Below are 22,049 nucleotides of genomic sequence, written 5' to 3'. Positions count from 1 at the left end.
CTCTCACGTGCCTCTCTCTCGTGCATCTCTCTCTCTCGTGCATCTCTCTCTCATGCCTCTCTCTCTCTCGTGCCTCTCTCTCTCTCGTGCCTCTCTCTCTCTCGTGCCTCTCTCTCTCATGTACTCTCTCTCTCGTGCCTCTCTCTCTCTCTCTCGTGCCTCTCTCTCTCTCTCTCTCTCGTGCCTCTCTCTCTCTCATGCCTCTCTCTTTCGTGCCTCTCTCTCTCGTGCCTCTCTCTCTGTCTCTCTCTCTCGTGCCTCTCTCTCTGTCTCTCTCTTGTGCCTCTCTGTCTCTCTCTCTCTTGTGCCTCTCTCTCTGTCTCTCTCTCTCTTGTGCCTCTGTCTCTCTTTCTTATGTGTGTGTGTGTCTCTCTCGTGTCTCTGCCTGTCTCTCTCTCTCTTGTCTCTCTCTCTGTCTCTCTCTCTTTGTCTCTCTTGTCTCTCTCTCTCTCTTGTGCCCCCCTCTCTCTCTCTTGTGCCTCTCTCTCACTTTCTCTTTCTTGTCTGTGTGTGTCTCTCTTTCTCGTGTCTCTGTCTGTCTGTCTCTCTCTCGTTTCTCTGTCTGTCTCTCTCTCTCTTGTGCCTCTCTCTCTCTTGTGCCCCTCTCTCTCTCTCTCTCTCTCTCTCTCTCTCTTGTGCCTCTCTCTCACTTTCTCTTTCTTGTCTGTGTGTGTCTCTCTTTCTCGTGTCTCTGTCTGTCTCTCTCTCATGTCTCTGTCTGTCTCTCTCTCTTGTGCCTCTCTCTCTCTCGTGCCCCTCTCTCTCCTCTCTCTCTCTTGTGCCTCTCTCTCTCTCTCCCTTGTGCCTCTCTCTCTGTCTGTCTCTCATGTAGGGTCCTTCTTTGCTTGTGGTTCTGCCACATTCTGGTTCTTCCTCTTCCACTTTTTCTAACCACGCCAGTGTGGTATGCTAATTGCTACTGAACTATTGGTTATTCATTGACCCCAGGGGAGTGTTTGAATGTTTATTTTCTCACTCTGACTTGGTGCCCTCTGCCAAGCTGCAAACTTGCAGTCTCTCTGCCTTCATTCAACTTTAGCAAAATGTTCAAGTGTTGTGTGTTCATGAGAAGCTGTGACAGAGCAGGCAACTCCTTCAAACACAATCACAACACACAAAATCTAGCCACAGGCCACAAGTTTATGGCATGGCTCCATCTCCACATTTTTCTCTTGTGCTGTTTAATCTTTTCTACCAGTGTGTGAAAACAAGCATAATTTGATTAGTCGTTTGGTAGTACAGAACTTTTAGGAGAGCTAATAGAATGTTATCGTTTATTACGAGGGGAATTGAATACAAAGGTAGGGAGGTTATGCTTCAGGGTATACAAGGCATTGATGAGACCACATCTGCAGTACTGTGTACGGTATTGGTCTCCTTGTTTAAGGAAGGATGTAAATGAATAATTGTACCAACTATCCATGTCAAGGTACATTTGTGAAGAATGGTCACTTAGGTGAGATGTAAAAATGGTGTGAGTCATATCCAGCAAGAGTGAAAATTGAGACTTTAACAAGGAGGTAGATGCTACCCAGGCTATGGTGACAGAGGAGGAAACACTATCATCTAGAAGGGTTCAAAATTGATGAGGAAGTGTTGACTAGACTGTCGTACTTAAAGTTGACAAGGCACTGGGACCAGAAGAGATACACCCAAGGATATTGAAGGAAGTGAGACTAGAAATTGTAGGGGCACTGGCCATAATCTTTGTCTTCCCTGGGACCCTTGCTCTTCCTGATATATATTAATGATCTAGATCTTGGTGTGCAAGGGACAATTTCAAAGTTAGCGGATGATATGAAGCTTGGGCGTGTTGTGAACTGCGAGGAGGATGATGCGTAACTTCAAGAGGGCATAGACAAGTGGCTGGAGCGTGCAGATCGGTGGCAGATGAAGTTCAATGTGGAGAAGTGTGAAGTGATGCATTTTAGTAGGAAGAACATGGACAGACATTTTAAATAAGGGGTGAAATTTTGAAGGGGTGCAGGAGCAGAAAGACTTGGATGTATATATGCATAGATCATTGAAGGCATAGAGTACAAGAGCAAGGAGGTTATGCTGAATTTATATAAGATACTCGTTAGACCTCAGCTGGAGTATTGTGTACAGTTCTGGGCACCATATTATAGGAAAGTTGTGAACACATTGGAGAGAGTGCAGAAGAGGTTTACAAGAATGATTCCTGGGATGAGAAACTTCAGCTATGAGGATAGGTTGGAGAGGTTGGGACTGTTCTCCTTGGAGAGAAGAAGGCTAAGAGGAGATTTGATAGAGATATTCAAAATCATGAGGGAGCTGGACAGAGTAGATAGGGAGATGCTGTTCCCACTTGTAAAAGAATCAAGAACAAGAGGGCTCAGATTTCAAGTGATTTGCAAAAGAAGCAAGTGTGACATGAAGAAAAAACTTATTCACACAACGAGTGGTTCATGTCTGCGTCTGGAATGCACTGCCTGGAAGTGTGGTGGAGGCAGGTTCAATCGAGGCAGTCAAGAGAGCATTAGATTTGAATAGAAGCAATGTGCAGGGGTACAGGGAAGATGCAGGTCGATGGCACTAGGTCATAATGCTCATTTGTAGAGCCAGTGCAGACATGATGGGCCGATGGCCTCCTTCTGTGCCACTAAAATTCTGTGATTCTGAGAAAAGGGAAGGTAAATAAGAAAATTGACAACAAAAAAGGGAGCATTTGTGCTATTGTAATAAAAGCAGAAAAATTATTACTATTGGCCTAGTTGATTTTTAACTTTAAAAACATTACTGGAATAATATACAGTAACAGTTCCCAACGGTGTTAAGCTGTTTTTTTTATATAAATAGATATTTAAAGAGTCACTGGATGGAACATGCACCCTGGCTTTCAGCTCTTGTTGACCCATTTTGTTTGAGGACTGCGAAACAATTGAAGCCTGGTGTGCTTGCTTCATTTCGCATTTTGGATAATATAGTATATAACAAATGGGGTGAGGTGGGTGGAGGTATTTACAGCAACTTTTTTTTTAGTTATTCACTCATGGGATGCGGGCATCGCTGGCTAGACCAGCATTTATTGCCCATCCCTAATTGCCCTTGAACTATCAGAATTTATCATCTTTACCCCTCCTAAAATTGTTGCAAAATCAGTCATTAGCACATACACAGATTAGATAGGAATCCTGAAGTTTCAGTTTGTCATTCAGTGCTTAGATACAGACTGCATATTGCTCCCCACGCGCCCCCTCCATCATCCCATCCCCAGAGACTTATTTCATAGAAATTAGCTGGGACTTCATCTTTCCCATGCCCCCATTGATATTAGAAACCTTTGAACAAGGTGTAGCTTTTTACATCAGGTGTAACTGGGCTCTTAATGGCGATGTGATTAATAAAATTTGATAATGAACTGACCCTGAAAAAATAATTTTATATTTGTGGAATGCTGCTAAATTATTAATTATACCCTTTTAAACTTATTTAGAAAAAAATTCAAAATATTTTAGCTTCTACTTTCACCCTATGTATTTGCCTAACATTAATTGCTCTGTTACAAAAAAAAAATGATTTTAATTTGCTGCTTTTTGTCTCCTGGTTGGATACCTGTGAAAAACCTTGAATGTGATTAGCTGCTTGGACAGCCTGGTGACACCACTCCCAGCTACATGGTGCAAATGCCCAGTAAAGAATATTGCAATCAATTGCAGTGTTAATTGGCTAATATCAGAGGTGAAGTTATCATGGAGTGTGACCTTCGACGGATCGCTGGAGTTTGAGCTGAGGGAGTTAGATGAGGAGGGGAAGGAGGTACTTCTTTTCTTTTTCTAACATTTTCATCCTGTAGGAATTGGTTCTTGCTCTACTACAGTGGAAGAAGCTAGCTGTTTGAGTATCTGGTGAGTGGTTAAGGTCTATTCTATTTCCAAGGTTTAAAATAGTACAGGAATTTGAGGTAAAATTAATAGGATACATAAAATAAATAATTGAATAAAATAATTAAGTAGTTAATTGAAACACTTGAGGATGGCACGACAGGTGATGTGTCCCGGCTGTGGCATATGGGAGCTCTTGGATGTCAGTGTGATCCAAGGCAAATGGGTCTGCAGTAAGTGTTTGTGGCTTGAGGAGCTTTGGCTGAGAGTCATTGAGCTGGAGGCTGAGCTGCAGACACTGCGACACATTAGGGAGAGGGAAAGTTACCTGGGTGCTTTGTACCAGCAGGCAGCCACACCCCTTACGATAGGGTCTTCTCTGGATTATTACCTGAGCCATGTGCAAATTGGCATAGGGCAAATAAGTTTAGAGAAATTAATGCGTGGCTCAAAGACTGTGGGAGAAGTGGATTCCAATTCATGGGGCACTGGCACCAGTACTGGAGAAAGTGGGATCTGCACCATTGGGATGATCTACACCTGAGCCATGCTGGGACTGGTGCTCTAGAGAGTCGCATAACTAGGGAAGTAGAGAGGGTTTTAACCTAAATAGTGAGGGGAAAGGGATTGAATTTGGGAAGATGTGGTAAACCTAAGAGTAGAGACAAGGCAAGATAAAAAGGTACTAATAAGGGAAATGATAAACAGAAGGGACAGAGTACAGGGAGTACAAATCATCAAATAATGTAAGCCAACAGATAAGGCTAAATGTTACAAGAATAAAAAAGGACAAAATTAAAGGCTGTGTATCTGAATGCACATTACATTTGAAACAAAACAGATGAAAGCACAAATAGAAATAAATACGACCTGATGGCAATTACAGAGACATGGCTACAGGATGACATAGATTGGGACATATTGAAGGGTACATAACATTTAGGAAGGACAGGAAATTAGGAAAAGGTGGAGGGGTGGCTCTGTTAATTAATGATGGTATTAGCACAATAGAGGGATGACATAAGTTCAGGAAACCAGTATGTAGAAGCAGTTTTGGTTGAGTAAAGAAATGATAAAACGAGATGTCATTTGTGGGAATGGTGTACAGGCCCCCTAATTGTAACTACATGGTAGAACAGAGTGTAAAGGAAGAGATAATGGGAGCTTGCCAGAAAGGTACAGTGATAATCATTTGGATTTTAATCTACAGAGACTGGAAAAATCAGATTGACAAAGGTAGCCTACTTGAGGAGTTCACAAAATGTTTTCGGGATACTTTCTTAGAACAGCATATTCTGGAGCCAACCAGAGAGCAGGTTATACTGGACTTGCTATTTGCAATGAGATAGGATTAATTGACAACCTCATAGTGAATGTGCCCCTAGGTAGGAGCGATCTTAATATGGTTGAATTTTGCATCCAGTTTGAGGGACAGAAGAGTGGGTCCAAGACTAGTATTTTAAACTTGAATAAGGGCAGTTAGAGGGCATGAAAGCAGAGCTAGCTAAAGTGAACTAGCAAATGAAGTTAAGGGATAGGTCAATAGAGATACAGTGGCAGACATTTAAAGGTACATTTCAGAGTACACAATAGATGCATTCCAATGAGAGAGAAAAATTCCAAGGGGAGGTGGTTAATTAAAAAAGTTAAAGACGGTATCAAACTTTAAAAAAAAAGCATATCAGGTCAGATAATTGGACAGAATATAAAGAACAGCAAAGAATGACATAAAGATAAATAAGGAGGGAGAAAAAGTGCGGCAGAAAGCTAGCTAGAAATATAAAGACAGATAGTAAGAGTTTCTGTAGATCTTTAAATAAGAAGAGTTGTTAACAAAGTGATTGTTGGTCCTATAGAAAGTGAACCTGGGGAATTAATAATGGAAAATAAGGAGATGGCAGATGAATTAAATAGTTATTTTTCATCACTCTTCACTATAGAGGATACAAGTAACATCCCAGAAATAGCTGTAAATCAGGAAATGGAATGGAGGGAGGAACTCGAGAACATTACAATCACCAGGGAAGTGGTGCTAAGCAAATTGGAGCTGTGGACTGACAAATCCTGGGTCCTGATGGACTTCATCCTAGGGTCTTAAAAGAAGTGGCTAGTGAGATGGTTGATATGTTGGTTTTAATTTTCCATGTTTCCCTAGATTCAGGGGAAGGCTCCATTAGATTGGAAAATAGCTAATGTAACTCATTTATTCGAAAAGGGAAGGAGACAAAAAGCGGGAAACTATAGGCCAGTTAGCTTAACATCTGTCATAGGGCAAATGTTAGAAGCAATTGTTAAAGATGTTATGACAGGGCACTTAGGTTCAAGGCAATCAGGCAGAGTCAACATGGTTTTGTGAGAGGGGAATCATGTTTAACCAGTTTATTGGAGTTCTTTGAAGGAGTCACATGTGCTGTGGATAAAGGGGAACCGGTGGATATACTGTACTTGGATTTCTAGAAGGCATTCGATAAAGTGCCACATGAAAGGTTATTGCGGAAAATAAAAGTTCATGGTGTAGGGGGCAACATTGATATGGATAGAAGATTGGCTAGCTAATAGGAAATGAAGAGTAGGCATAAATGGGCCTTTTTCTGGTTGACAGGATGTGACAAGTAGTGTGCCACAGGGATCAGCCTCAACTTTTTACAATTTAAATAAATGACTTGGATGAAGGGACAGAAGGTATGGTTGCTAAATTTGCTGATGACACAAAGATAGGTAGGAAAGTACATTGTGAGGAGGTTATAAGGAGACTACAAAGGGACATAGGTTACGTGAGTGGGCAAAGATCTGGCAAATGGTGTATGATGTAGGCAAATGTGAAATTGTACATTTTGGCAGGAAGAATAAAAAGTATATTATTTGAATGGTGAGAGATTACAGAGTTCTGAGATTTAAAGGGTTCAGCGAGACCTGGGTGTCCTTGTGCATGAATCACAAAGCTAGTGTGCAGGAACAGCAAGCAAATAGGAAAGCTAATAGAATGTTATAATTTATTGTGAGGAGAATTGAATGCAAAAGTAGGGAGGTTATGCTTCAGTTGTTCAGGGCACTCTTGAGACCACATCTGGGGTATTGTGTGCAGTATCGATCTCCTTATTTAATGAAGGATGTAAATATGTTAGAAGCAGTTCAAAGAAGGTTTACTAGACTAATATCAGGAATGGACGGGTTGTCTTATGAGGAAAGGTTGGACAGGTTAGGCTTGTATCCACTGGAGCTTAGAAGAGGTAAGAGGTGACTTGATTGAAATATTTATGATTCTGAAGGGTCTTGACAGGGTGGATGTGGAGAGGATGTTTCCTCTTGTGTGAGAATCTAGAACTAGGGGTCACTGTTTAAAAAAATAAGGGGTCACCCATTTAAGACAGAAATAAGGAGATTTTTTCCTCTGAGGGTAGTGAGCCTTTGGAACACCCTTCCTCGAAAGGCAGTGGAAGCAGAGTCTTTGAATATTTTTAGGGCAGAGGTAGATAGATTCATGATAAACAAGGAGGTGAAAGGTTATCAGCAATAAGTAGGGGGTTACAATCAGATCAGCCATGATCTTATTGAATGGGAGAGCAGTCTCTAGGGGCCAAGAAGTCCACTCCTGCTCCTCATTCGTATGTTTGTATGTAACCATAAAATGGTTACAGCTCAGAAAAAGGCCATTCAGCCTATCCTGTCTATGCCGGTTCTCTCCGAGCAACTCAACTTATCCCACTTCCTTGCCTTTCCCCATACATGCAATTTTTTTTTCTTATATTTATCCAGCTCCCTTTTGAAAACCTTAATTGACCCCACCTCCACCTCACTCAGGCAGTGCATTCCAGATCCTAACCACTCACTGTTTTAAAAAATGCTATTTCTCATGTTGCTTTTTTTACCAATCACCTTAAATCAGTGTCCTCTGGTTCTTGATCTTGCAGGCTTACTTTGAGTTGTGACAAGTGCCCTTGCTTTGCCTTTGACCACAAATTCTGGGGCAATATTTCTGTTGCTGAAATGCTTATCCTTGCTTCCATTATATCCACACTCCACTGTTCCAATGGCCTCCCACATTCCACACTCTGTAAACTTCAGTTCATTCAAAATTTTGCTGCCTGTTTGCTAACCAAGTCCCATTTACCCATCACCCCATGCTTGCTGACCAATATTGGCTTCTGGTCTGAGATGCCTTGACTTTTAACATACTCATGTTGGTATTCAAATTCCTCCATCGTCTTGCCTCTCGCTATCTCTGAAATCATCTCCAGCCCTGCAACCCTCAAACCCTCTATGCTCCTCCAATTTTTGCCTCTGGCGAAAATTCTCAAAAGAATTCCTTTTGCTCCACAGTTAAAGGCTGTTTCCTCAGCTACTGAGGCCCTAAGGTTTGGAATTCCCTCTGTAATCCGTTCTCGCGCTTTATATGACTCTGTCTCACATATTGTCTGAATATGCTTGTGAAGTGCCTTGTGCCATTTCATTATGTTAAAGGTGCTGTATAAACGAAAGTTGTTGTAATCACTCGTCGTTTCCTGGTTGTCAGTCATTATCCTTTCATCCTGTTCGCTCTGCCATTTGTATTCTTTTGAGGTGTATGCAGTTGCTAATTTGGGCCCAAAATTTGCCCGAGATTATGCTGATTAGTTTGGACTTCAAGTTAATTTGCATTATCAAAAACATACAATGTTCAATGAAGCAGTGCAATTGTGCAGCATAGCAGAACATAATTGTTTTCCGCTGCAAAGTGTGATGTATTTAAGATCAGCAACCTGGTGCAGTTTTCTTAATACAGCTAAAAATGAATTTATCAGAAAAATTCATTTTTAATAAGGGTGTGGAATCCTCCACCTGTGAGCAACTACATTTAAATTCACTGAAAATGACTTGAAAAGATCTATTTTGAAGGGGAGTGGGACTAATAGGATAACTCTTTCAAAGAGTTCATGTCTGGCACAATTGGCGACTGGCTTCTCTCTTTGCTGTATCTTTCTATGATTCTCTAAGCCGTTTAATTAGTGTATGCTGGTCAGTTTCTTAGTAAAGTAATTTTTGAGATGATAAATCTTCTAAAACATGCCTCCTAGTACCAAAGAAAATCAGCACAATTTGAAGAGCCTTTCTGAACCAGCAGAATGTCACAATTTCGACCTGGAATTGTGGCCAGTTTTGTGGTTGGGGCCTGACCCTGGAAAATTGAATTTTGAAACCGTGTAAACGATTGCAGAAAATCTGAAGGTAATTGGGTTTTGGTAGAATTCACTTGTATAAAACTTGTGTGTTGATTTGGCCAATTGTGCTGGAACTAAGCGCAAAACCAGCAGATAATCTACCCCATACTCCATATGGTGATGAAATCTGCTCTCTTTCTTTAACCTTTCTAATACTGCATTGAGCCTGCTCATTTATATTTGAAATGATATCACCTGCTAATCTGTTTGAAGCCAATGCAATATACGAATGCAAGATCCCACAAGTAACAATTCTTTATTGACTGATCTCTTATGAGGTTTTTTCTCACTGAATAGAGTAGGAGGCTTGACATGGCTTCTCATCGATTGCATAACACAAACAGTAAGATATGAGTGTTGGAATATTCAGCCTTCCTTTAAAAATATACATATATTCTCCTTATACGCTACCAAGAAGTCTATTTTTTGTCCTGATCTGGAGCTTTATTTAAAGTGTTGCTGTTTGGTCTAAGTATATTTAAAATGTGACTTTGATTTCCTTCACGTTGTTCGATGTTGATGGTTTGAAAAGTCATTCAGAATAGTATGTCAGATTGTATGTGCACCGAGAATGAACTTTCATGGATTTATGGAATATTGTGGAAGATTCAGTGCACACAATTTATATTGCCATTTGCATTCACCATGCTGAAAAATAGTTATACATATGTTTGTGGGCATTATCTCATTTCTATTGGGTTAGTGTAAAATGTCTTTCTTCATTTACCCTTGACCAATTTGCGGAGATTAGGGCTAAGTGATATGTTCAAACTTAAAGTTGTTCTTTGTTGAACAAAAACAGTTGCTCTCAGTTTGACCAGATTTGCTGTTTTTGCACTAACATTTGATACTGCAGAAGTGGTACTTTGAGATGTCTCTGGGTTCTACTTAGTCTAGTATGTATATGCACATATCTATATGAGTACTTTCACAATACCACTATACAATAATGTGATAAAGATGATCAAAATTCAAATTCATTAAAACAAACAGACTAGCCTTACTTCATTCAACAATCTCATAATAATAGGAAACAGCACAAAGGTATTTTTTCAATGGCAAGTTTACAAACCTGCATCCTAAGGCACACCCTGCATTTTGTGATGCTCATGATGCCATGCAAAAAATATGAAACGACCTGTAATCCTATCTCATTGTAATCATTTGAATGGAAATGCTACCAAAAGGATGACCTGACGCTCTACTTTGAAAGAGAAATAAACAATACCAGTTGGGAATTTACTTGCGCTTCTTGCCGATCCTGATAACAGTCGTTACACGCTAGGGCACCAAACATAATGACTATTACCATGGTTTTGCTAGTCTTGTATCTTGCCAGTCCTTTTGTGACACGTGCATATCTTTTTTTTTGCAGGGTTTTGGTTACACCAATGATCCCGTAGTTTTTCTATCAGATTTCAACTGCCTTCTAATGAATTATCGTAATTGCATTGAAATTCATTTTTAAATGTCACGTATAGGTGTCCATCTTTGATTTAAAAACTAGGGAGTAATTGAATCATCACAGAGAATATTGCTTCGATGTTCACAATGTTATCTCAGTTATATCTATTATATAAATATTCTATCAAATGATAAAACAATTCTAATGTCCATTACTCCGACATTCATATCAGGTCAATTTTAAATGGAATCACTAAAACCTCTCCAGTTTTGAACAAATACTCATATGCTTTAGGTTGCTCTTTAGTGCAGAGAGCAATCTTCTGTTGAGATACGTTACGTGTATCTGTGAGTATCATAAAAGTAAATAACGCAGATTAGAACTCAAAAGAAGGATTCTGAATTGTCTAATAAAATTTTAGAACAAAAATATTAAGATGCATGAATTGCTAAGTAGGTTTTTCAAAAAGTCATAAGCTACCCTATTTGTATTTGCGCTCTGTACATGCATACTAATTTTTAGGTTTTTTTCTTTATTCTTTCGTCGTAGGCGTCGATGGCAACTCAGCATTTGTTGCCCATCCCTAATTGCCCTTAACTTGAGTAGCTTGCTCGGCCATTTCAGAGGGACAGTTAAGACTCGACCACATTACTGTGGTTTTGGAGTTACATATAGGCCAGACCAGGTAAGGATGGCAGATTTCCCTCCGGAAAGGACATTAGTGAACCGGATGGGTTTTTACAATAATTGACAATGGTTTCATGGTCACTGTTACTGAGGCAAGCTTTATAATTCTAGATTAATTAATTGGATTTGAATTCCGCCAGCCATGGTGGCATATGAACCCATTTCCCCTTCCCTTTTGGAGTAGGAAATCTGCTGTCCTTACCTGGTCTGGCCTACATGTGACTCCAGACCCACAGCAATGTGGTTGCTCTGAAATACCCTCTGAGATGGCCTAGCAAGCCATTCAGCTGTACCAAACCACTAAAAAGTCAAAAAAGAATGATCACTCGGCATTGACCTAGGCACTGGAAATGACAACAGCAGACCCAGCCCTGTTGACCTTGCAAAGTCCTCTTTACGAATATCTGGGGGCTTGTGACAAAAGTGGGAGACCTGTCCCACAGACTAGTCAAGCAACAGCCTGATGATTGTGCGTAAGGTATGATTCAATGATTTTCTCTCTGTCTCAGACACCACCATCACCATCCATGGGTATATCCTGGTCTCACTGGCAGGACAGACCCACCAGAGGTGGTAGCACATTGGTATATAGTTGGTAGGGAGTTGCCCTGGGAGCCCTTAACATTGACTCTGGACCCCATGAAGTTTCATACCATCAGGCCAAACGTAGGCAAAGAAACCACCTGCCTCCCTCTCACCACCACCATCACAACAGCCGCTGCCGCCCCCCCTGCTGTCAGCTGATAAGTCAGTACTGTTCCATGTTGAATATCAACTGGGAGAAGCAATGAGGGTGGCAGCATGCACTTGGTGGGGAGACTTCTATGCCCATCACCAAGAGTGGTTGGGTAGGGCCAGAACAGATTGAGCTGGTCAAGTCACGAAGTTCATAGCTGCTAGGTTGGGCCTACAGCATGTGACAAGGGGAACAGCCTGCTTGACCTCTCCCTCACAAGTCTACTTGTTGCAGAAACATCTGTCCATGATAGTATCAGTAGGAGTGACCACTGCATGGTCCTTGTGGAGACGAAGTCCCATCTTCACATTGAATATACCCTCCATCATGTTGTGTGGCATGCTAAATGGGATAGATTTTGAATAGATCTAGCAAATCAGAACTGGGCACCCACGAGATGCTGTGGGCCATCAACAACAGAATTGTATTCATCCACAATCTGTAAACTTATGGCCTGGCATCTCCTTCACTCAACATTATAATCAAGCTGGGAGGTCAACCCTGGTTCAATGAAGAGTGCAGGAGAGCGTGCCAGGAGCAGCACCAGGCATTCCTAAAAATGAGGTGTCAACCGGGTGAAGCTACAAAACAGGAATACTTGCTTGCCAAGCAGCATGTGATAGATGGAGCTAATAGAGCCCACAGCCAACAGATCTGATCAAAGCTCTGCAGTCTTGCCACATCTAGTTGTGAATGGCAGTGGACAATTAAATAACTAACCGGAGGAGGAAGCTCCATAAATATCTCCATCCTCAATGATTGGGGAGCCCACCGTATCAGTGCAAAAGTTGAGGCTGAAGCATTTGCAACCATCCTCAGCCAGAAGTACTGAGTGGATGACCCACCTCTGCCTCTGCCTCTTCCTGAAGTCCTCAGCATCACAGATGCCAGTCTTCAGCCAATTTGATTCACTCCACGTGATATCAAGAAATCGCTGATGGCACTGGATACTGCAAAGACCATGGGCCCTGATAACATTCCAGCCATAGTACTGAAGACTAGCTGTGCCCCTAGCCAAGCTGTTCCAATACAGCTGCAACACTCCATCAGCCCGGCAATGTGGAAAATTCCCTAAGTATGCACTGCCCACTCAAAGCTAGACAAATCCAATCCAGCAATTACTGCCCCCTCAGTTTACTCTCGATCATTAGCAAAATGATGGAAGGGGTCATCAACATTTCTATCAAACAGCACTTGCACGGCAATTTCCTGCTCGCTGATGCTTAGTTTGGGTTCCGTCAGGCCACTTGGCTCCCGACCTCATTACAGCCTTAGTCAAAACATGGACAAAAGAGTTGAACTCCAGAGGTGAGGGTGACTGCCCTTGACATCAAGGCAACATTTGACTGAGTGTGGCATCGAGGAACACTAGCAAAACTGAAGTGCTTGGGAATTGGTGAATTGGTGAGGAAAACTCTCCATTGGTAGGTGTCCTACATAGCACAAAGGAAGAGGGTTTGTAATTGTTGGAGGTCAAATCATCTCAGTCCCAAGGCATCACTGCAGGAGTTCCTCAGGGTAATGTCCTAGGCCCAACCATCTTCAACTGATTGATTAATGATCTTCCTCCATCATAAGGTTGGAAGTGGGGATGTTTGTTGATACTTGCACCATTTGCAACTCTTCAGACACTGAAGCAGTCTGTGCCCATATGCAACAAGACCTGGACAATATTCAGGCTTGGGCTGACAAGTAACAGTCATGTCACGTGCCAGGCAATGACCATTTCCAACAAATGATCTGACCATCTTCCCATGGCTTTCAATGGCATTACCATTGCTGAATCCCTCACTATCAAAATACAGGGGGTTACTATTGACTAGAAACTGAACTGGACTAGCTATATAAATACTGTGGTTATGAGAGCAGGTCAGAGGCTGGGAATTCTGCAGTGAGTAACTCTCTCCTTCAAAGCCTGTACACCATCTACCATGCATAGGTCAGGAGTGTGATGAAATACTTGCCTGGATGAGCGCAGCTCCAACAACACTTAATTAGCCTGACACCATCCAGGACAAAGCAGCCTGCTTGATCGACTCACTATCCACCAACTTGAACATTCACTCTTTACACCACATATGCATAGTGGCTACCGTGTATACCTTTATATAAGATGCACTGCAGCAAATCACCATGGCTCCTTTTGACAGCACCTTTCAAACAGATGGCCTTTACCGCCTAGAAGGACAAGGGTAGGAAATGCATGGGAACCGCCACCTGCAAGTTCCCCTCCAAGCCACACACCACCCTGACTTGGCACTATATTACCCTTCCTTCACTGCTAGGTCAAAATCCTGGAATTTCCTTTCTAACAGCACTGGATGTACCTACACCACATAGACTGCAGTGGCTCAAGAAAGTGGCTCACCACCTTCTTGAGGGCAATTAGGGATGGGCAACAAATGTTGGCCTAGCCAGAGACACCCACATCCCATGAAAGAATAAGACAAAATCTCCTCAGCTCTGCTCACAATGGTCTTGACACAATGTTATCTTCAAGTAACAGAGTCAGCTGCAGCAGCTGTGCATTTGCTTATTCCAAGCTCCTGGATGCTGTCTCCATCTTCTTCAGCCTGTCTGTACTGCACCACTGGGATCTGAGTTCACATGATTGTTTTTCTAATCTGGTTTCAACCTTTATCAGTTTTCCCAGAAACCCAAAGTTTCAGTTCTGTTTTGTTTGTAATACGTTTGTTAATGTGTTTACCAAAAAAATCCCCCACTTTTATTCTAATTAAGTTGTCAAATCATTTATTTTGAACCAGTTTTTGTTAAAATAACAAAAAATAATAATTTTATGCAAATGTGCTTCATATCCTCTAGTGGCATTCTTGCTCTCAGGAGCTGTACAAATAGCTCGTGTTGGAAATGGTAAAATTCAGTGCTATAGCAGAGGATCCGCTTCCAAAGCTTAGGTTTAGAAGAAAAGTTTCAAGTTTGGAATTGATTGCCAAATAATACTTGAACATTTCTGTTATGATTTTCAGGCTGTGTTAGATATTTCCCACCTACTTGGTACGAAGGACCGTTTCCATAAGCAAGCCCTTCCTACAAATCGGAGTGTGACTTTACAATGGTCATTTGACATTGCCCAGGATTAAGCAGAACAACCTTTGCTAGTATGACTTGCTCATAAATGACACCAGTTTTCTCTCATATCCTCCTCACCTTCAGACAACAGAATAATCTCTGTCCAACCTTGTGTTTTAGGCTATAATCTATGAATCAAATTTAAAAGGTAAACATTAAACAATAGCAAGAAATTAGAACAGATTTAATTTGCTTATGACCTAATATTCTTAATTCCCAGCATTGTATTGCTTTCCTAACTCTCCTCATAATACTAAGCCTGGATAAGAATCTGTTCCATGAAGTTTTGTACGCGAGGCTGAGACCCTCCTGGTGCCTTGCCTGCTCGCCTCCATGTGGACCTTTGCATAAAAGAGTTGGAGGAACTGCTGAACGAGCCAAAAGCAGTTGAATATATTTTGCACCAAGGCATAGAGCTGTCATTCAGTCAGTAAGTTCATTAAAAGCCGACATTTTCAACAACAACCCGATCCCTCCTGATAAACCCAGCATTAACACTGCTTTTTCAGCCCCTGTAAACAGCTTTTCAAACAATGACAATTTCCTAGCCTAAGTGAAATTGAAGAAATAATTTTTATCATCAGACACTTTGACATGCAATCTTACAGAGCTATTTCTTTGTGTGGGTGGGATGAGCTAGCTTTCACAACAGGTGACTGAAGAGCCTGAAACCAACTTTAAACTCCAATCTGAAATGTGAAAATGTGTTCTCTTCTAACACAAGTCAAGTCTGCAGCAATCAACTTAAAGTGGTACTGTACTGTTAAAAGCCTCATTGTTACAATCTCCTTGACTCAGTGATGTGACATAGTGACTGATGCGTGTCCCTGTGAGCATTATCCTTCTGTAATGGGGGGAGAAAAGATTTTGTGTTGATCGTGGAAAACTCTTCTTTGAAAGTTAATTGTAGATAGCTGGGCTTTCTCTTGTTCAAGATGGTCACATGAATGTAAGCTCGCACTGGTCAAATCAAGTCTTGATATTATCCAAGTTTTGCTGTAGCTGGCATGGGCTGCTTTCATAACAGAGAAGTTATGAATGCAGCTCAATACTACAAAATAGCCAGTTCATGTCCTGCTCGTAACGTTATGACGCAATGAAGATCATGGAAATGACTGAAAATGGTTGAGATAAGAATGCTCCCCTGAGGAACTCTTAAAATAAGGTCTAGGATTTGTGATGGTTAGCCTCTGAAAAACCAATCATTGTCTTTGAAATTAAGAGAAAAGTGCAGAAATAGCAAAGCTATAATAATGAATGACTTTAATATGGTACAGTCCAGCCCACATTAGTAAACTTAAATTTATATCTTTTTAATCTGCATAAATGCTCAAACCAGCCCATAGGTAATCCACCAGCTAACTGTCAAAGCAAGAGCTACCATCTATTATCTTTTATTCTATTCATAATCCACTAATATTACTTTATCTATTGACATCCTTGGTCTCAAATAGAGTATCTATTTAAAATTCTTTTTAATTCATTCATGGGATGTGGGTGTTGCTGGCTAGACCAGCATTTATTGCCCTTCCCTAATTGCCCTCCTTTATCCTTAAAGCCGCTTCCAAGGAGCATGTTTCCTCCTTTTGTGCTAAGCATTCCCCACGCCACATTAGCATCTCTCAACTCTAAAGCATAAGTCCATTGAAAACTTGACAACTGGTATTTAAGATAGTTTCCTCTGCTCAGTTATTGACCCTGAACCTTTCAAAACCACCACTCCTTCTCACAAAACCTACCCTCAGCCTCCTCCTCGCAACCTACCACCTTATCTTCAACCTTTTTCTCCCAAACCCTGGAGCATGTTGTCTGCCAAATTTGTGCTTGGCTTTCCTGTAACTCCAACTTTGAATCTCCCCAATCAAATTTCTGCCCCTGCCACAGCACTGAAACTACCCAAGATCAGCTTTGATATTGTTGAATGGTGGAGCAAACCCAAAGGACCACACGGTCTGCTCCAGCCCCTATTTAGTTCTAAACCTAACCTAAATTACATGTTAATTACTGTGACTGTGGTGCACTACCCTTCATTGTTTTGTTTTAACCTTGAATCTTTGACATAGTCAGCCACACCACCTTTGCCATCCTCTTCTATTGCTCAGTATGATTTCCCTCACTTAGTTCCATTGCCTCTCCTGCAATGGTTTATTTTCCAAACTTGCACATTTGTGTCTGAAGTACTCCAAGGATCTGTCACCACCTCCTGCTGCTACTATGCGACATCATCTTTAAACATGGAATTGGGTTCCGTGTGTACAGTGATGTCACTGAGCCTCAACTCTTAACACCTTTCTCGGCCTCTCTGTGTAGTCAACCACTCAATCCTGCAATCTGTGTAGTCAACCACCCAATCCTGCAAAGCTACAATTTCCTCCACTTAAATACTAGAAAAGCTGAAGCTATTGTCTTTTGCAGCCCCCACCAAAAGCTCCATCTTCCTCCCTGGTCACTGTTCATAACCACAAGCCGAGTGTCGGAGCCATATCCTCTCCATCACGAAGATAGCCTACTTCCAGCTCAATAATGTCACCTGTTTCTGCTTCAGCCAATCTGTTGCTGCAACCCTCATCCATAGCTTTGTCTACTTCACCCTCCACAAACTTCAGCTCATTCAAAATTCCTGTATCATACCATCATACCCATCACCCTTATTCTTACTGACCTACCGCCAGCCTTGCTTTGATGCTAGTCTCCCAAAGTTTTGATTTTTAACATTTTCATCCTCGTTGAAATTCCTTCATGGGTTTGCTTTCTTTCTAAAGTTCTCCGGCCCTGTGACCCTCTGGGAACTCTGTTTCTCCAACCCTGGCCTCTTTTATATTTCACACTCCTTTCACCCCACCATTGTCAGCCATCTAGGTCTATGCTCCTCTTTCACTTTCCACCTTTTTTTCAAGATCCTCCCAACTCTTTGAGCAGCTGTTACTCAGCCTTCCCACTATGTCCTTTTGGATTTCATTATTTTTATCTGATTATGCTTCTGGGTAAATCCTTGGGATTTAAAAATATTAATATTAAAAACTTTGATGTGATCTGATCGAAGCTTTTAACATTATGATTAACCGAGTTAGTCTCAGTAAAATGCTTACGGTGGTATTTGATTTGAATATTGGGGAACTTGTTTAATACTTTGGTAAAGTGGGGAAGACTGAAGGATGATTTATGAACTGTGTTACCAGATAACACCTTTGAATCAAATCATACAGATGTGAATTCAAGAGGCTGCCTGTTTAGTTTCTGGTCTAAAATGGATTGTGGGTAGATGGATGAAAGTTGGTAAAATAGGATTAATTTATTGGGTTTAATGCCTTCCCTTGTTCCTTAAACAATTTTGAGCTGTTTTATCACTGGGTTGATTAAAACATTGACTTGAAACATGGACTCGAACCTTTTTCGTATTTTTTTCCCAGCGTTGTTTGGGATTTTGTCATTTATGAAATTTATATATTTGCAAAATCTGTGTTTGGTGCAGCTAGGTAGGTTTCAGATGGAATTGGCTTTTGGTAGCTTTGATAGTTTGGAATTGCAGCTAACGCTTGTTAGATCTTAAATGCTGAAATTGCATTGAAAATTCCTTTTTTTCTCTCTGCAATTCTGTTCTCAATTTTCTCTCTCTCATCCTCACTCGCTCTCGTGTCTGACCATTCCTGGCAGGCATGAAAATATCCTGTTATCTAAAGCACTGTACTTTTTTCCTGGTAGGTTGAGTGATTCATCAATGGATGCCACTTTAGTAGACTGTGGGAGCTACAGAAGAGCAAGATAGGTTATGAACTAGAATGCATCAACACCTTTAATTCACCTGTTCTGTATATGTAGTTACATCTGCCCCTTGTATGTATATTAGACTAATTGAATCTTTCAAGAACTTGAGTGAGATCCACCATCCCAAATGCTGTACTCACTCACTCACTTTGATAAGCGTGCGACCAGTACATTTCTGTCACTAATTTCCCTAAAAGGAGATTGTAACGCTAGGCTGTGACATAGGAACTGAAGGGCTATGATATCAAATAATCCCTCCATTCTCACCTTTTTGTTATTTACACCCTCTAGTGAGCCTAGCAAATCTAGTCATAGACAACTGAAAAAAATCATAGGTTTTTCTTTATAATACTATTATTCATGCAGTTTAAGCTGTGATTTAATCGTGACTCGAGCTTCATTCTTACAGTTCCTGAAGTTGTTTGACTTTTTCAAGTCAATTGTTGCATTGTACCTGGCTTTATCTTCTGTTTTTTTTACAAAAGGACACAGAACCAGCTGCAAAGCAGTAATTAGCTTGAATGCATTGCGAAGTGATCAAGTTCAAATTAACTCATTGTGGGGCTGGATGGGGAGTACTTACCTGTGTTTACTGGTGCAACTGAAAGTTGACCTGTAAAATCAGCTTGTCTCGGTTGGAAACACTTTTTTATTTCTGACTCAGAAGATTGTAGATTCAAGTCAAACTTCAGTACTTGAAATACTGCATTGTCCAAGATGCCATTCGTTCAATGAGACATGTAGTTGAGGGTATTCTCGCATTTTCTGGTTCTACCATCAACCAGTGCTACTAAAAACAAATTAGTTGGCTAGTCATCTCATTGCTGTTTGTATATTTTTGCTGTACACAAAATGCCTAATTCTGTCCAAATAGCAATTCATCTCTCCTTGAAGTAATTAATTGTATATGAAGTATTCTATAAAAGATGTGATATGGTGCCACATAAAAGCCTTTTAGATCCTTTTCTACTAAAAATGTTAATATTGATTTCAATTTCATTTGTTGGCATTTTTTTTGTAGCAGTCACTCAATGTTGAAAAGAATCCTGAAACTTCGGTCCGACCAGAGAATCGTTATGATGTGAATCGCAGGCGACACAACTCGTCAGATAGCTTGGAGACTTCTGGAACTCGTTCTGGTGGAGGTGTGTTAATTCATCAACTAATGAGTGTGGTGAGAAAATTGCAGTGTGTTTAGAGTTGTTGCCATCCGGTTAGGGACCAATAACTGTTTGTTTAAAGTAGATGAAGTTTGCAATCCCAGGTACTTACTAAGAGAATAAAGCCACAAGATTCCATGGTTTTAAACAAATAAAATAAACTTAACTATACAAAGTCAGAAAAGTTAGATAACCTACAATATCCATCTTATACTCTAACATTCAGAATTAACATGAGGTAGATATGAATTAACAGGCAAACTGTGGTCGGACGCACCACACTGCACATGAAATGGCAGATGCGAGCAAGACAAATCCCACTGATTTCTCAGTAACCTACCTAGGCGTCAGTGACCACTGAGAGTCCCAATATTGTTATAAACACTGTCTCCCTTACAAGGGATTTCAACTCTTTACTTTCGAAGATTAAGCTTCTGAATTCCCTTAAAGACTGCTCTGACTCGGACTGCTTGAACGACTGCTCACTTCCCAATGGTTCAATCTCTTCTCCTGCAATTGCATTTCAAGGGATTCACAAGGCTGCACTGCTGCCTCTGATTACTGGCACAATTCCAACTCTTTTGCAGAATGCTAGCTTCACTAAGCTGGCACTGCCCCCGGGTTTCTCTGAACTCTAGTCTCCCGGTTGCATTGAGCTATAAACAGCTTCTCCTGAGCCCTAACCATCTCCAGCATGGAACCAGTGACCTTCCACCACCTTCTCAGCTCCTCAGGACTTCTCTGAACCATGACTGCTTGGAGCGTGCCAGGGCTTCTCTGTGAGCTGTGAACCACATGAGGTCCAAACTGCAACTAACCCCTCTCCCATCAGAGACACAGATAAATTGAAACCATTGAACCTTCTTAAGCTCCACCTATCTCCATGATGATGTAGCCTTTCAGGGTTCACTGAATGCTTTTAAACTAATTTTTCTCTGAGTCCCAAAATAAAACATCTCTCTCTTGCATTTCTTTGCAAGCAACGTAGACATCACGCCTTCAGCTAAATAAGCCCAACTGCTGTTCTATGGTTCTTGCCCTTCTAGCTGTTGACTCCTTAAGTCAACACAGTCAGCAACCATTTGAGCATAATAGACTCCAAGCTGCTTTAGTTCCATTTATCCCATTTTTTACAGTTTAAAGTTTAATCTTCCCAGAGCTAAACATTACCTCTGAAATATTACTTCTAAATTACCTCTAACTTAATCCCTTAAACTACCTCAGCAGGGATGTGGGAACCAAGAGAAAATATTAGAGAGGAATACAAGGGTGGACAAAGTACTGGGACGGACAGATATTCTGTATACTAATCCTATAAGTTAATAGATGAAGTTGGGGTGAGGGAGAAAGTAACAAAATCTAAATCAGGGTTACTATGCATGTATGTGAATGCACAGAGTATAGTAAATAAGATTGAATAGTTACAGGCACAGATTGCCATGTGGAAATATAATGTTGTGGTGATAACAGAGACCTAGCTCAAGGAAGGGCAGGACTGGGTATTAAATATTCCCGGGTTCAAGGTGTTCAGAAAAGATAGGAAAGGAGGAAGGGTTGCGGTATTGGTGAAGGAGAGTATTGCAGTGTTGGAGAAAGAGGATGTCCCAGAGGGTTTAAGGACAGAATCAATTTGGCTAGAGCTAAGGAATGAAAATGGTGCAATTATATTGCTCGGTGTAGTCTATGGACTGCTAAACAGTGAGAAGGACGTAGAAGAACAAATCTGCATGGAAATTGCAGAGAGATGCAAGCATTACAGAGTAGTTATAATGGGTGACTTTAATTACTTGAATGTAGACTAGGACAGTGGTAGTGCAAAGGGCAGAGAGAAGCAAAAGTTCCTAGATTGTGTTCAGGAAAATTTTCTACGGCAATATGTGTCCAATCCAACAAGAAAAGTCACACTGTTGGACCTGGTTCTTGGAAATGAGGTGGGCCAAGTAGATCAGGTGTCAGTGGGAGAACATTTAGGAGACAGTGATTGTTGTATTGTACATTTTAGGATGATGATAGAAAAGGACATTAGGTAATCCAGAGTAAGAATAATTACCTGGACAAGAGCTGACTTCGATGGGACAAGAACAGAGCTGGGCTAGATAGACTGGAACGAAAGATTGGCGGGAAAAACTGTAGCTGAACAAAGGGCTACCTTTGAAAAAGAAT

The 22,049-nt window shown here is 41.0% G+C and overlaps 1 protein-coding gene across 6 annotated transcripts in view; it reads left to right on the top strand.

The window, feature by feature from the left end:
* The window catches only part of LOC144684969 (vasculin-like), a 107,737-nt gene that overhangs the window by 13,872 nt on the left and 71,816 nt on the right, over positions 1-22,049 (top strand). For 3 of the 6 annotated variants that reach the window (XM_078549467.1, XM_078549457.1, XM_078549447.1), the window contains one exon: positions 19,748-19,871. In XM_078549467.1, coding sequence (XP_078405593.1) covers positions 19,748-19,871 — 124 coding nt within the window. Of the gene's footprint in view, positions 1-8,923; positions 9,051-19,747; positions 19,872-22,049 lie in introns of those variants that run through there. The other 3 variants (XM_078549483.1, XM_078549474.1, XM_078549493.1) reach the window with 2 other exon arrangements.

The sequence above is a fragment of the Cetorhinus maximus genome, chromosome 1, assembly GCF_964194155.1.
Source record: "Cetorhinus maximus chromosome 1, sCetMax3.hap1.1, whole genome shotgun sequence".
NCBI lineage: Eukaryota > Metazoa > Chordata > Chondrichthyes > Lamniformes > Cetorhinidae > Cetorhinus > Cetorhinus maximus.
This window is presented reverse-complemented; position numbering and strand designations above follow the sequence as displayed.